The 13,601-nt window shown below is 39.5% G+C and overlaps 2 protein-coding genes across 9 annotated transcripts in view; one reads left to right on the forward strand and one right to left on the reverse strand.

The window, feature by feature from the left end:
* LOC128876995 (uncharacterized) overlaps positions 1–4,152 on the forward strand; it is a 145,273-nt gene extending 141,121 nt beyond the window's left edge. For both annotated transcript variants that reach the window (XM_054123884.1, XM_054123883.1), the window contains exon 12: positions 94–4,152. In XM_054123884.1, coding sequence (XP_053979859.1) covers positions 94–213 — 120 coding nt within the window. In that variant the 3' untranslated portion in view covers positions 214–4,152. The remainder of the gene's footprint in view (positions 1–93) is intronic.
* A 586-nt stretch (positions 4,153–4,738) lies between these two features.
* The window catches only part of LOC128877144 (uncharacterized), a 30,431-nt gene continuing 21,568 nt past the window's right edge, over positions 4,739–13,601 (reverse strand). For 3 of the 7 annotated variants that reach the window (XM_054124196.1, XM_054124195.1, XM_054124197.1), the window contains exon 19: positions 11,690–13,601. This exon is cut by the window's right edge. Coding sequence is in view for 4 of the 7 variants with exons in the window: in XM_054124192.1 (XP_053980167.1) it covers positions 6,102–6,289; positions 6,392–6,574; positions 6,658–6,981; positions 7,053–7,193; positions 7,263–7,445; positions 7,529–7,660; positions 7,734–7,818; positions 7,884–7,981; positions 8,741–8,845; positions 9,542–9,679; positions 9,759–9,947; positions 10,189–10,512; positions 10,952–11,083 (2,222 nt within the window). In the remaining 3 variants the exon portion in view is untranslated. Of the gene's footprint in view, positions 6,290–6,391; positions 6,575–6,657; positions 6,982–7,052; positions 7,194–7,262; positions 7,446–7,528; positions 7,661–7,733; positions 7,819–7,883; positions 7,982–8,740; positions 8,846–9,499; positions 9,680–9,758; positions 9,948–10,188; positions 10,513–10,951; positions 11,084–11,689 lie in introns of those variants that run through there. The other 4 variants (XM_054124192.1, XM_054124191.1, XM_054124194.1 and 1 more) reach the window with 3 other exon arrangements.

Genomic DNA, 13,601 nt, shown 5'->3' on the forward strand with positions numbered 1-13,601 from the left:
TGAATTTCCTGATGCTTCTACTAAAAATTATTCGATAGGATATGTAAACCAATCTATTAAATTGATTGTTCATTCGTTTTTCTTCTATCTCAGGTGAACGACGAAAGCGTGAAAGATATGTCGACAGCCGATATCATCGATCTGTTACGTAAAATACGAGGATCCATCGGTATCACCGTGATGAGACGAAGTAAACGAGATAATGTAACGTGACGCTAGTCAGGCATATAATGGAAGAACCAAATAAACGAAGAAAAAACTTCAGCGTTCGTCTCGATGACGCGTTTATCATTTACAAAGGTGGAACATCGATTCACGAACGAGATGGTGCAATGAGGATTCTTCGAACTTCGTTTCGTTAACGTCTCGAAACATTGATTTATGAACCTAGACGAATCCTTTCAGAAATTGTTTGATCGCAATGAAACCTTCGCCACAAATTGATCTGTAAATACAATCAATGAAAATCGAAGCCTTAGACGCGATGTGGTGACTTAATTAATTGTACAGCGTTTCCCACGAGTCGCCACTTTGTTTAGCAATAATAGAGATGATATAAAACAACTGTAAGATAGAAGATCCGTGTAGATCTTCGTTGAATACATTTTCGATACATTCGAATCTTTCATGAAAATTTGTGTGTACGGCTTTTCTTTCGCCGAATACTAATCCAGTGTGAAAATATAAAAGTTGAAATGTAGAAAGTTACCGATGAAGAAGTCTTCTTATTGTTTGGCTTTCGTATCTTGCAGCTATTTTTCTAAAACGCCTGTTATTTCTAAAAATAGACGAGGAGCATTGGGACACCCTGTACTTTCAAGACCGTCGTTTATGCGAGTACGGTACACGTCTGAACGAAACGCAGCTTGTATAATTAGCGCGTAATTAATCGAGTGGAATATGAAGTTGCATCCATCGCGACACTCAAAAAATTTTTAATCTAATTAATTATATATTTCCAAAACTATTGTTGACGTCTTAGACGAATTAATGTTTAATATGGTTTAAAGACTATCTTTCGAAAGCGAACCGGTTAGAGTTCGTTTATGGTAATAAGACTGCTTTAAAGGGTAGAGAAACGCTAAGGCAAAATGGAAGAAAGACTCGGTTGCCATGTAGATGTTTATTCGATCAATGTAAAAATATCACGCGAGTCCTTCTTTATGCGTGATTCTATAGTAACTTTAGATGCCTATATTCGAGTACACGAGAGTACCCAGCGGTTGCAAAGTAGGATAATATTTTTATAAATCTTCTCACTTGAAAAGAAAAAACTTGATCCTTTTACGGGATTTGAAACCATAACAAAATGTATTCGTTATTGAAAAAAGATCATATATTTCTATATACGTTACGCGAATATCGTGGAAGGAGTATTGAAATGTTTTATGGGCCAATTTTGATCGAATGTATGGCGAAATAAAATTCTTTGGTAGACGTTGAATTATTAAAGTTAGAAAAAATGAATTCGTAGAGGACGATTGGGTATCGTTGCGTACCAAATGAATATTTAAAAAAAAGAAATATATATATAAAAACGAAAAAAAGCTTTTCCACGAATTCATAGAAAACGATAATTAATTATGAAAATCTTGTTATTCGAGTCGAAGTTTAACGTGTTACTCACAATTTCAATTGAACGATTGATATTCAAGGTTTCGAATCCTACATCCTAGAAAAACGTACTTATTGACTCTGTTAATTACGTCTCCACGAGTCGATAATTGTTATCTGAAAATAATTCTACTTGAAGTTTTCTTGAATCCCAATGTGTTGCAATGCGATTCATCGTGATAATGAGATCGTCGATGGAAAAGAATTGTATTATAGAAATGATACGACTAATAGCAAAGGATTCCTTCGATCGTGAGAATTTCTTCACTCAGTGTTTAGCAATTTATAAATATTCTTAAGAGAAACGTAACCAGTATTCCTTATAATTAATCAGCGAATTCGAGTAGCAATCATTTTAAGTGCAATAAAATAAAATAAAAATGCGTTGGACTCGGTAATCAAAGAGTTAATCAAAATGCTACGGAAAGTACGCGAAAAAAGTATGTTACTGTTATTACATCGCTGAACCACCGTGTTTATGTAAATAATTGTAAGATAGTTTTCTTTCTTTTTTTTTTTTTTTTTTTTTTTTAAACATTACGTTCCCAAAGTTTAAAAGAGACAAAACGTAACGCGAACATATCGTTGCGAAACATACTGCATACCTATACGTGTTCTTTACCAGAGATTGGTGAAACCTTTATTCAGGTAACAATTTTGAATAATGAATAGAAAATTAAATAACTCTTCATTTGTTATTCGTAGAATAATAATTCGCATTTGGATTATTGAATGAAACGTTTCACAATAAACAAATGCTATCTTAACTTTTCGATCGATTAAACGTTATGTGTTGTTCGATTGAAATTCTGTCCAACTCTATTTCTATAAACAGAAAAAAAACCGATCTAAACTTGCTTGCAGTATATTTGAGAGTGTAGTTAAACGTTGTGTGACTACCTCGCGCGATGCCATACCATACAGCAGTGGTTCTTAAACTTCTTATGCGTAAACCCTATCGTTGAAAGCTTAAATGTTATTTGATAAAAGAATAAATTAACCGATAATATAGCACAGAATATCGCCAATAAATGTAAAAATCTGAAAAACTTACTCGAAGATGACGAAACATATTTTTTAAAATAAATTTATTTTTGGAATATAATCGTTAAGGAATAGAACAGAATTATATCTGAAATATATAAATATAATAATGTAAAAGATATCTTGCACGTGGCAATTTTACAATAAGATTGCGACAAAAAATTACGTGAAATACTTGCTTAATACTATGTAGTCTGTCCATTGGGTTATGTTATGTGAATATTTTTTTTTTTTTTTTATTAAAATTATGTACACAATAACGAGAAATATTTAATATTTTAAATAGTAAAGCTGTTATCGAGTTCAACATTTATCAATAGAAATTTCTAAGAAGAAAACGAGATAATCTTTGAAAGTACTTAAATTTTCCGGTTTCGCTAAGAATAGTTTCAGAAACACTGCCAAATATAAATTACACTTAACTTTAGAGAAATATATAATTGTTAGCGCAAAACAATTACAGCTTAGAGAATCTCATTCCTATAACAGTGTTGCACTTATATTTATTCACAGAAGAGTATATATATATACTCCTATAAATAATAATGTATATACATACTCTTCTATATCATCTATATATACATATATATATAGTAGTACATACATAAATTGAAATATAATAAATCTCTATCATAAGATTGCAATAGAATATTTAAAGTGAAGTTGAAATAAAGTGTTTCATGAATGTGATAGTTGTTCGATTAGAATGTTAGAAGCCTTAAAAGTTCTATTACCTAAAAAAAAATTATATTTGAACTTATATGCACGCCAGTGCATATGCGTGTGTGTGTTGATGTGTGGGTGTGTGTGTGTACATAAGAAAATTCGAATATAATTTATATATACACATGTACATGAGTTTAAATGTATAAATGATACCAAAGTGTATACGTAATAAAATGCAAAACAAAGACATATTTTACGATTAAACAATGTCAAAAACAACTATTTTAATGTTAACTTAGGCTTCTTATATTATTGTTAATAGTTATACATACATGAGATGTAAGTTTGCGTTTATTATCATTTTACCATTGTTTATCCTTGTCTGATCAAAATACTATACCATACTCAATAAAATTTGGTGTCTTTGATAAACAGTTTTATGCTTATTTTACTACAAACTGATGAAAATTTATTAGAACTATTCAAGAAATAGAAGAGTTTAAGTCGTTATATAGAACAACTGAACAAAAATTTGATGCATACTTCCCACGTCCTATTAAAGAAGATTCATACATGCCAGGACTTACGATTTCAAAAAGTTACTTCCGAAATTGATCGTGATGCATTAACATTTCAGGTCAAATCCTAATCCTACAAAGATGTTCCTGCAATTAATAGATTCTGTAGCGTTTGTTAGTGAAAGTAAAGAGTTTAATTTGTTTGCCAAGTTGAATTCCACTACAACACAAGTGAAATTCGAAACAGGTTAAGATCTATAAATATGGAACGAAGCAACAATTCAAAATTAATATGTATCTTCTCAGCCTTCTTTGTTTAAACTCTTAAACTATCACATTTTATCTTGTAATTCTCGCGATTTTCGCTGAAATGTATAGCCATCTAGCGGTGAGAAGGTGGAACTAATTTGCGGAGTTTGGTCAGCGCCTCTATCGGGAAAACGCTCAAGTTTGTCCTCGAATAGTTTCTATTTCTACGGTAGATGGCGCCATTCACGTATTTCGTTGCATTCGCCATCTAGCTTCAAGAATAGAAACTAACTTTACTACAAACTTGGGCGTTTTCCCACCGATGCCGCCACTAGTAGGTTAAATCACTCGACATCTAGCGACAACAATGAGAACTGTCGTCTTTAAGCCAATCAATCAAATCAAAAAACAAAAAATATTGTTTATCAACACGCCTTACGCTAAATGTTAGCATTAGTTTAAATTATTTTAAGATCAAAATCTAAATTCAACTCTCTCTTAGCACGGGCGAAGACGTGTCAGGGCCTGCTAGCAGTTTATAATAAAGATACTATTTCTTGAAATGTAGCGTGCCTGTTTGTGATTTTTTTTTTATCAATCGAAGGAAGATTTACTTCATGATAGGACAATGAATTCACGCAAGGCACTGTAACATAATGTCAGATGTATTTTGAAAATCATATTCACTTCTTCGAGAACTGTCTCAAATACATATTTTCGAAATATCAACGAAGTCTCTAAATTAAAGAAGTATCCAAAAGAACTAAAATTACGTGTATATGCAATATTGATTATAATCTATGTGGATTTCTGCGAAAAAAAAAAGAAGAAAGTAAAACGTAAAAGTAAAGGAAAACCATCGTATTTACTTTTATGTAATGCATCGTTCACACTATTACATTATTTACAATTGGCAGACGGAAGTGGCACTTAAACAGATTGGAATTGGTCCAAGGGTTCGTTTTTTTTTTTTTTGTATTATTCCTTATGATTAGTTGATATCGTTAGTCCTCTTAATGGCGTGGTCTTCGATAGACGATATTATTCGCCATGCTTTCAATCTTTTACCCTTTCGTTTATTTAACAGAAGTCGGTACCGATCCATCGTCGCGGAGGATCCAAAAAGAAACGCGGATTAACGCAACGGTCGTGACAATCATCTTTGCGAACGTGACGCACGTGGACCAAAGGTGATCAACCGCACGCAAAATGATTGTCGAAACCATCGATGACGATAGTAAATGTTGCGCTAACCAGTACGAAAGAAAACCATTAGAATAATAATTACACTTACTTGTCGACAATCATCGACCACCAACAATCCTTAAATTGCGACAGTGTACTCGCGTCGATAAATTTATTCACTCTAAAACACAGCAAAGAATTCCTGATATGTAGATGATCAAACCAGATCAACGATTTAATTTTACACAGAGTGTGGTCGAATATGTATGCGAACCGCATATGTAGTAAACAAAGTGTCGCAACATGGTGATTTCAACGCGGCTAAAAATATAGCAATTGTGTAATAATAAATATCTTTCATGCGATAACAGTAATTCCCCTCTCAACCCCCCGAATCGTTCGCGTTTTCTCAATTGAACAGAGGTCTGAATCTCCTGATGAAGGACGATGGACTTGGTCCACGTTTACACATACACCGTGCCACGACAGCGTTATCCTTAATTTTCCCCTTGATCACAATTCATGCTTCACTCAAACGTGAATTCACGGACGATTTGAACGTAGCATGGCTGTAGCTAAGTAACGTATACTATTTGTTCGTTCATCGGCTAGCGAAACATGGCAACCGTCGATGTCGTACAAAAACAACAATTCTTATCGTCGTATCGTCGAGCCTCTGATCGGAGCGTTCGTTCCGGACGAACAGCGTTGGTTAGGCATATGTGAAACAAGTCAGAGCAACAACAACGCACATTCGCGCAGCAACAGTCCACGGAGTCTCTGTACACTTTCTTGCGTTTACCGGCTCTCTTTTCGTTCGAGTTTTCACGCTTGCTTTGGATGCGGCGCGGCCGCTGCGGGCTCCGACCGGAAGCACGACAAGAGGAAACCGGTGTACATGGCGAACAGGACGGTAATGGCGATCAACATGTACATGTAGATGTTCAGTTCCGGTTGACGGTACCTGTTCTTGCGTAGCCACTCGAGCACGTCTTGTTCCTTGTGCATGTCGCCTTTAACCGGGAAAAAGAGGAACGTTTACCATTTCACGACTAACTTTCGTATGAACGAAACGAGACTTTGAATTAACGAGTTCATTTCTAGAGGAATCTCACCTCGATAGATACTGGGGAATCTCTTGCGAAAGTAGACGATGGCAGGAAGTTTGGTGACGCCCCATTTTCTGGCGTATCTCGGGTCGGCCATCTTCACGAACGTGATGTCCAAGTTGTCCGTCTCTCCGTCGATGTTCTCCAACTTCTCGTGCACTTCCTCGCTCTCTTTGTTGTCATGCTCATCTGAAAAGTGTTCGATCATGGTATTCCTGACCTGGTTCTCAAACCATGGGACTAACGATTAAAACAACGAGATGGTTATTTACAAAAGAAGACAGATAGGAATTCGTTTTCGTCCAGCAGCTTGTCCAGCATCTTTCTGTTGACCTCCTCGATCTCGTTTTTGATCTCGAAGACGTCCTGGGAAGTCAACCACTGGAGGATCTTGTCCTCCTGCGTTAGATCGCCATCGTAGATTAGCGGCGTCTTTTTACGGAAATAAACGAGCGACGGGATGTTATGAATTTCGTATTTCTCGGCAGCCTCGGTGCTGCAGACCTTGACGAAATCGATACCGAATAAGTCCGCTTCGCCATCGATCTTTTCCAGAGCCTCCATGATGTCGTCGCACTCGGGGCAGTCTTCGTCGTCTGTGCGATGCATATGAAATCGCAATACATGGTTCGTTTATTTTAAGGGCAGTTGATCGATTAAAACTTACAGAAGAAAACTGCCAGGAACGGAGATTCGTCGAGAAGTCTTTCCAACATCCTCTCGTTAACGGATTCTATCTCGTCCGCCAGTTCTCGATTGTCGTCGTCGATCAACCACTCGAGAACCGACTGTTCATTTTGTAGATCACCTGTGCAACGATAACAAATTATTAAACGTCGAGGACTTGACTGTCGGTCGACGAGCGAAAATTAGAAACCTTCGAACAAAAGTGGATTGCCATTTCGGAAATAGACGAGGGCTGGAAACGTTTTGATCGAATAACGTTTCGCCAGCTGGGGATCCTGAATCTTCACCAGGTGAATGCCGAACACGTCGCACTCGTCGTCGATTTTCTCTAATCCTTCCAAAATTTCATCGCATATGTGACAATTTTGCTTGTCTACGATACAACAAAATAATTCGATTTTTCACCGTACGCATTGGGACAAGTGGCTACTATAAACAAAGGTCAAGAGGTCTTACAAAAGTAAACCGCGAGGTATTGAGTGTCTTCGACCGACGATTCCAGCATCACTCTGGTTATTAGTTCGATTCGATCCTCGGTTTTCTGTGTGATTAGCCATTGCAGAACTTCCTCCTCCACTGATAAGTCTCCTGTACAGAGAAACACGTTCCGGCAAGTTTGGCAAGTAAGATGGCAAGTAGCGACGTGAAAATCATGACGAACCTTCAAACACGTTGGGCACTTGTTTCTCGAAATACACTAACACGGGAAAGTCGGTGACTCCATAATCTTCTGCTACCTTGTAGTCCTAATTAAAAGAGGACGATGTAAAAGAACCTCGTCGTTGTTTCACTGGAATCACTGGCTACTTACTTGGGTTTTAACGAACGTGATGCCGTGCCTGTCGCAGTCGTCGTCGATGTTCTCCAGCTCTTCCAAAATTCCCATGCACTGGCCGCAGTCTTCGACGTCTAAAGAGAAACTATATCGTCATAAGATCCACGAATGTATAGGAAAGGTGTCTACTTAAAGGGCAGAGCAGTCTATTAGGTAGGGGAGACGAACTGTATCGGGCTTTGGTGTTCAGGTTCACAGACGATGATCTACGAAAGCTGCTGAAACTGGGCAGGGTCTAATTCTATCGAAAAACGATTGTACATTTTACTTAAAACAAATTCGTCGCTTTCAGTTTATGGACGTGTACGCTAAATCTATTCAAACACAGACAAACGAAAAGCACGTTGCTCAGCGGGGTGTCTAGGGCGCTATGGTTCTGCTTCTTCATTCTATGGTTTTCTCTGTGCATGCTCTCTAATCGTGCAGGTACACCTGTGTGGAAGTGTAATTGTGTGTACAATTGTAGGAGAAAAATAATTTCCATCGTTTCACGGCTCGACCTGCAAAAATGGATTTTCACAAAAACGGTGAAAAATCGTTGCGTGACAAGGGTGAAAGAGAGGTCCAATGGATCTTCGTGAAAATAACATGGACCTCCCTCTCGTCGACAAAAATATTTTTGACTGGAACAGGAATGTACAACAAAAGTATCGTCGAAAAATATCTATGTCGAATTTCGCGTGGCATATATATATATATGTGAGTGATTGCTCGTGTTCTGTGTGTGTGCGCACACGGAGATGCTGGATGAACTATCTGTAACATAATCTAGAGTATCGGCGAAGAGTAAAAACCGGGTTTGCAAATCAATTTCTTTCTGTGTTCACGTGTACCATCGAGTTCCTCCACCGGGTCGTGTTCGACGATCCTGCGTTCCTTGTGGCGGCCCTGCTTGCGCTGATATTTTGCCTCACACAAGTCGCAAAGCGTTCTGTTCCCTGCGGCATTAGCAGACAACGTGTACAGCCCCGGACGTGCGGACGTGACAGAGAGTAAGATAGTGGGCCAATAGCAACTGATCACGAATAGACGTGTATTGCAACGTGACAGAACAAAACAGAACGAGACAAGTACATAATTCGGTTAATCATTGCGACACATCAAGCTCGACGAGAAAGCGCAAGACGAAACGACACTTTTCGCGCGAGTATATATATACAACAGTTTTGGTCTCGTACGAGAATTCGCGTAGTCGTTGCTCGACATCGTTGCTTCCAGAGCAGGAATTAATCTACGCAAACGTGTTGCTGGCTGTGGTCAGCAGTTATTTTTTCTCGCAATCATCGAAAAGTAATTGGCAGAGAACGAGAGACAGAGAGAGAGAGAAAGAGAGAGTAGCGTGAAAGGATTGGGAGGAGAAGGACGGAAGAGGTCTTGAATTTTCGAATATATACATGGTCAGTGACGAAAGTTTACGTGCACGTATCGAATGAGTGTACGTAAACGTTTAATCGAAAAATTATTTAAAGGAAAAATGATATTATACACGCGAAGTGTTTTGACAAAGTACGATGAATGGAAGAGAGATTGTATCGTAAAAAATATGAAAAAAGAGGAAATATATTGCCACGCAACAGGCTAGTGATACATTCCTGCTTGGCAGCTGGCCGCGGCTGAAGGACTGTCAGACTTACAGAAGTATACCGCCAACGATTCCGATTCTCTTATCAAATTCAGAAGATCCTCTCCATCCAGATCCTCGATTTTGTCTCCGGAGGGATCCTTCTGCGTCATCAGCCACTGGAGGATTTGTTCTTCATCGTACAGATCACCTTCGATCGACAACGAGAGGTATCGATTAGAATGGAATCGCGATTAAAACGGCGAACTCGTCCTAATCAATTGTAGTACCTGCATAAATGACCGGCTCCTTCGAGGACATCTTAAAGAACAATATGGCCGGCAAGGCGAAGACACCGTACTGCTTGGACAATTGCTTGTCGTCGATTTTCACGAACTTAATTCCCGCTCCATCGGCCTCGTCGTCGATGTGCTCGATCTCTGTCAGTACTCTGCCACACTGTTTGCAGTCGTTGCTGTCTAAACATACGCGCGCCACCGCATTCGATGCGCTCGAAAGTCTTATTTCTTTATAATACAATAGTCTTTCGTAAATCTTTCTGAAATTCTTTACTCTAAAAGCCAGCCGGCGCTCGTAAACGGTGTTAACTGCGTTTCAAGCTCTGATCGTTAGAACAGTTTAACTTTTAAAATAAAACATTCAAAGTAGAGGTATTCTACGTCGATAATCCTAAAGTCTCGAATCGGAATCGATACTCACAGAAGAACACAGCCAGATAATCAGTGGTCTGTCGTATCTTCTGGAACATCTTCTTATTGATACGCTCGATGTGATCGGTGAGCTCCATGTTCTCGGGATTGGTTAGCCAATCGAGAATTTCCTCCTCGTCGTCGATGTCCCCGTCGTAGTTGATGTTTTTGCCCTTGCGGAAGTACGTGATGCCCGGCGGATTTCGGAATCCGTACTTCTTCGCCATCAGTCGATCCTTCATCCTAACGATCTTTATGCCGTACTCGGCAGCCTCGTCGTCGATCAGCTCGACGTGCCTGAGCACTCTGGGACTCTCTGGATCTTCCTCCTTGTCTACGAGACCGAGATATTCCCATTCGTTTCGAACTGACTCGCTACGAACCCCTTAAGTGTCCATTCGTCTACTTTACGTACCGCATAGGGGAGGCTAATGATACATCGCATGTTGGAACGAGTTTGGACGCGAGTACACGATCGTACAACAAAATCGCTTGGCCACTTAAGGGGCGCATTTGCCTTCCAAGTATGACAATTTACGGTTACAGAAGAATTAGTGCGATGCGCGACTAAGCTCTAATGGAACTAGCTTCGATTTCTCGACAGCTCGCGATTCTTTGTTAGTGGATCCATGAATCTTTATTACGATCTTGTTCGAACGTATTCCTAATCATGTTAAGTTCTATATTACGTCGTACTTACCCCCAACGAACGAATTCGAAATAGAGTTAATTTTCGCGTTATGTTTCCGACGTTGAAATTAATAATATCTTACAGAAAACGACAGCCAGGAACTCTTTCGTCTCGATATACTTGGCGAGGGTGTCACGATCGATCTCTTCGATGCTCTCGTCCGTTTTCTGCTTCACCATCCAATCGAGCACTTCGCTCTCGTCGAGCAGATTACCTAAGTTATCGTAAGGTTGCTCGAATGTAGTGGGATTATTTTTTAAACCGTTCCTCTTTCGGTTAGTTACGAAATATCCTCGAGAAAGGTTTTTTTTTAACGATCTGGAATGGCTATTCGTTTCGATTCAACCTAAATCCTGGAGATTTCTGGATGCTGAAAGGAACTTACCTCGCTGCAACTCGCGCGACAACTCGAGTCGGAAGAAGCAAACTAGAACTGTGTATGGAATCTAAATCGTTCGCTTGAGATTCAAGAATCGAGTTTAGCAAGAAAGATGAAAGATGTAGCGTAGAAAGATGTCGAAACTTTCTCACGAGTTTGACCGTGTAACCCTAGTGACTGTGTCGTTAAAATGTAGGCAATGTTCGACGACAAATACCAAAGCACATTTCTAAAAAGCTTTCGATTACCTTCGCCCAGGGTCTAACGATCTAATCGATACGTCACGATAACAGGCTAAAACTCGTATTACTGGATTTGTTCAATGGAGCGTGATCTTCTTCGTCGAACTCTGCACGAGTTTGGAAAAAATGACAGGCGGTACGAGGGAATTACTCTACGTCTACCATTAGCAGTAACGGGCGAAGCAAATACAAAGGATACTAGTTGGTACTAGGAAACATATTTATTATCGAGTTTATTATCGTACATGGTGCTCTTATGCGATTAACGAGGACGCCGTTCGGCGGCTTATGTCGGCAGAGTAGTGCGCAAACGTTCACGAGCATTAAACAATTCATGCCTGATAATCGTGATCACAGACGCAGTGCGATAATTAAATTACTCTCTCTCTTTTTTTTTTTTGTTATCCACAAAATTTTTAAAAAGTTACCTCGAAAATTTTTTCGGTAGATTTCTGTTCTCAAGGTCTTCGCGTTATTCTCGGATGCCTGTCAACGACAACGGTTCAAATTCATGGTTCGTATGCAATCAGTTGAATTAATTATCGCGCCTAGAAATCAGTGACCGTGACACGAGTACAGTGTTCACACGAAATTACTTCGTGTCAGCGTAGTTTGTACAGATTATCGGCATATTCAGTTGATGAAACGTGGTAGCGTGTACAGAAATCAACGAATAAGATACTCGTAGAAATAAATAAATAAATAAATAAATAAATAAATAAATAATGGTTGAGCATTTCTTGTATTTTCTCTTTCTCGTCGGGTCCGCGTGAACCGTTCGGTAAAAGATAAAAAGAACAAGATTTTTTCGACCTTCTTTTTTTGGGGGGTTTTTCTTGTTTTAGTGCTGGCTCGTGCGGCCCAGTAAGCGATAAAAGCGATTAGTGGTAGCGGGCGTGACAAGAAACGCACGTGTTCCTCGACGTGTTAATGTTGAGGAATTGAGTGTATGTTTATGTCGCTGCCACGATAAAAGTAGCACTAGAAATGACAGCGTTGCGTGCATAGATGAGAATGTTGTGTTTCATGTTCGCGAGAGATCAATCGTTTTCTATATAATCGAAAGCGTCGTATACTTTGTTCGTGACGAGTCAAATCTTTCGTAGGAAAGCAAGCTTGAGTTTGATTCTCTGAAAGAATATTAGGAAACATCCGTCATCCGTGCAACAGGGTCGCGACTACACACCTACTTTGCTCGTGCTGAACTTGACATAAACATACTCTGAGAGATCTGCAGATTGATTAAGGAATTATAGATAATAATCCCTTCGCTTTAACCCTGGATTTCGACACGCGACGCGTTGTCGATATTTTACACGATCTCCTAGACCGCTCAGCCGCGGGTCGACGGAGTCGTCGTCGCGTTCCAGGGTCGAAGCTATCAATTGAAAATAAAGTAAATTCTTCGTAAACGTCGCTACAACCTATACCGCGTAAGCTAAGTAGAACACCACAAAACGATCGGCAACAGCGAATGGCTACTTCTTCCTGTCATTGTCAGCGAGCGTTGGCTTCTCGAAAATGTCCATCCCGTGGAAGTTCTCCGCGCGCGTTACCGGTGAAATGCAATGGAACGGCGGTATCGTGTCGTCGCGACGTTTCACGAAAGAAATGTCGACGATCCACAAGTATGAATCGTTGAACAATTTCTGACCGTCGACGCGAACCGCGTCGCCTGTGTTCGCGTGCACGTTACTCGAGCGTCGAGGACAGACAGATCTGTTCGTTGCAAGAAATGCATTTGTGATCGACTATATTTTAAACCGGGAATAGTTTTCAGTCAGTCATGCTCGACTTTCGAACGTGACGCGCGACGATGACGTTTGCTCATGGTCGCAGAACTGTTTGGCTCGCGTTTTATAGAAACACTAAGATGAATTCGGTAACTATCTCGAACGACGTTATTCGAAGGACATTTAATTCTTAGAAAAGAAAAAAAAAAGTAAGATTGCTATTACAGAAACGTTAAATGTTGTGGGGAAAGGGGGGCGCATGATTCTCGATGATCCGCGTTGTTCGTGGTGAACGACGAGATTTAGTTTCGCGAACGATGATCGGTGGAGGAGAAAGATGATTATGCGTCGATGACGATAATGTTGATGCTTCGATGA

The sequence above is a fragment of the Hylaeus volcanicus genome, chromosome 5 (genome assembly GCF_026283585.1).
Source record: "Hylaeus volcanicus isolate JK05 chromosome 5, UHH_iyHylVolc1.0_haploid, whole genome shotgun sequence".
In the NCBI taxonomy this organism is placed as follows: domain Eukaryota; kingdom Metazoa; phylum Arthropoda; class Insecta; order Hymenoptera; family Colletidae; genus Hylaeus; species Hylaeus volcanicus.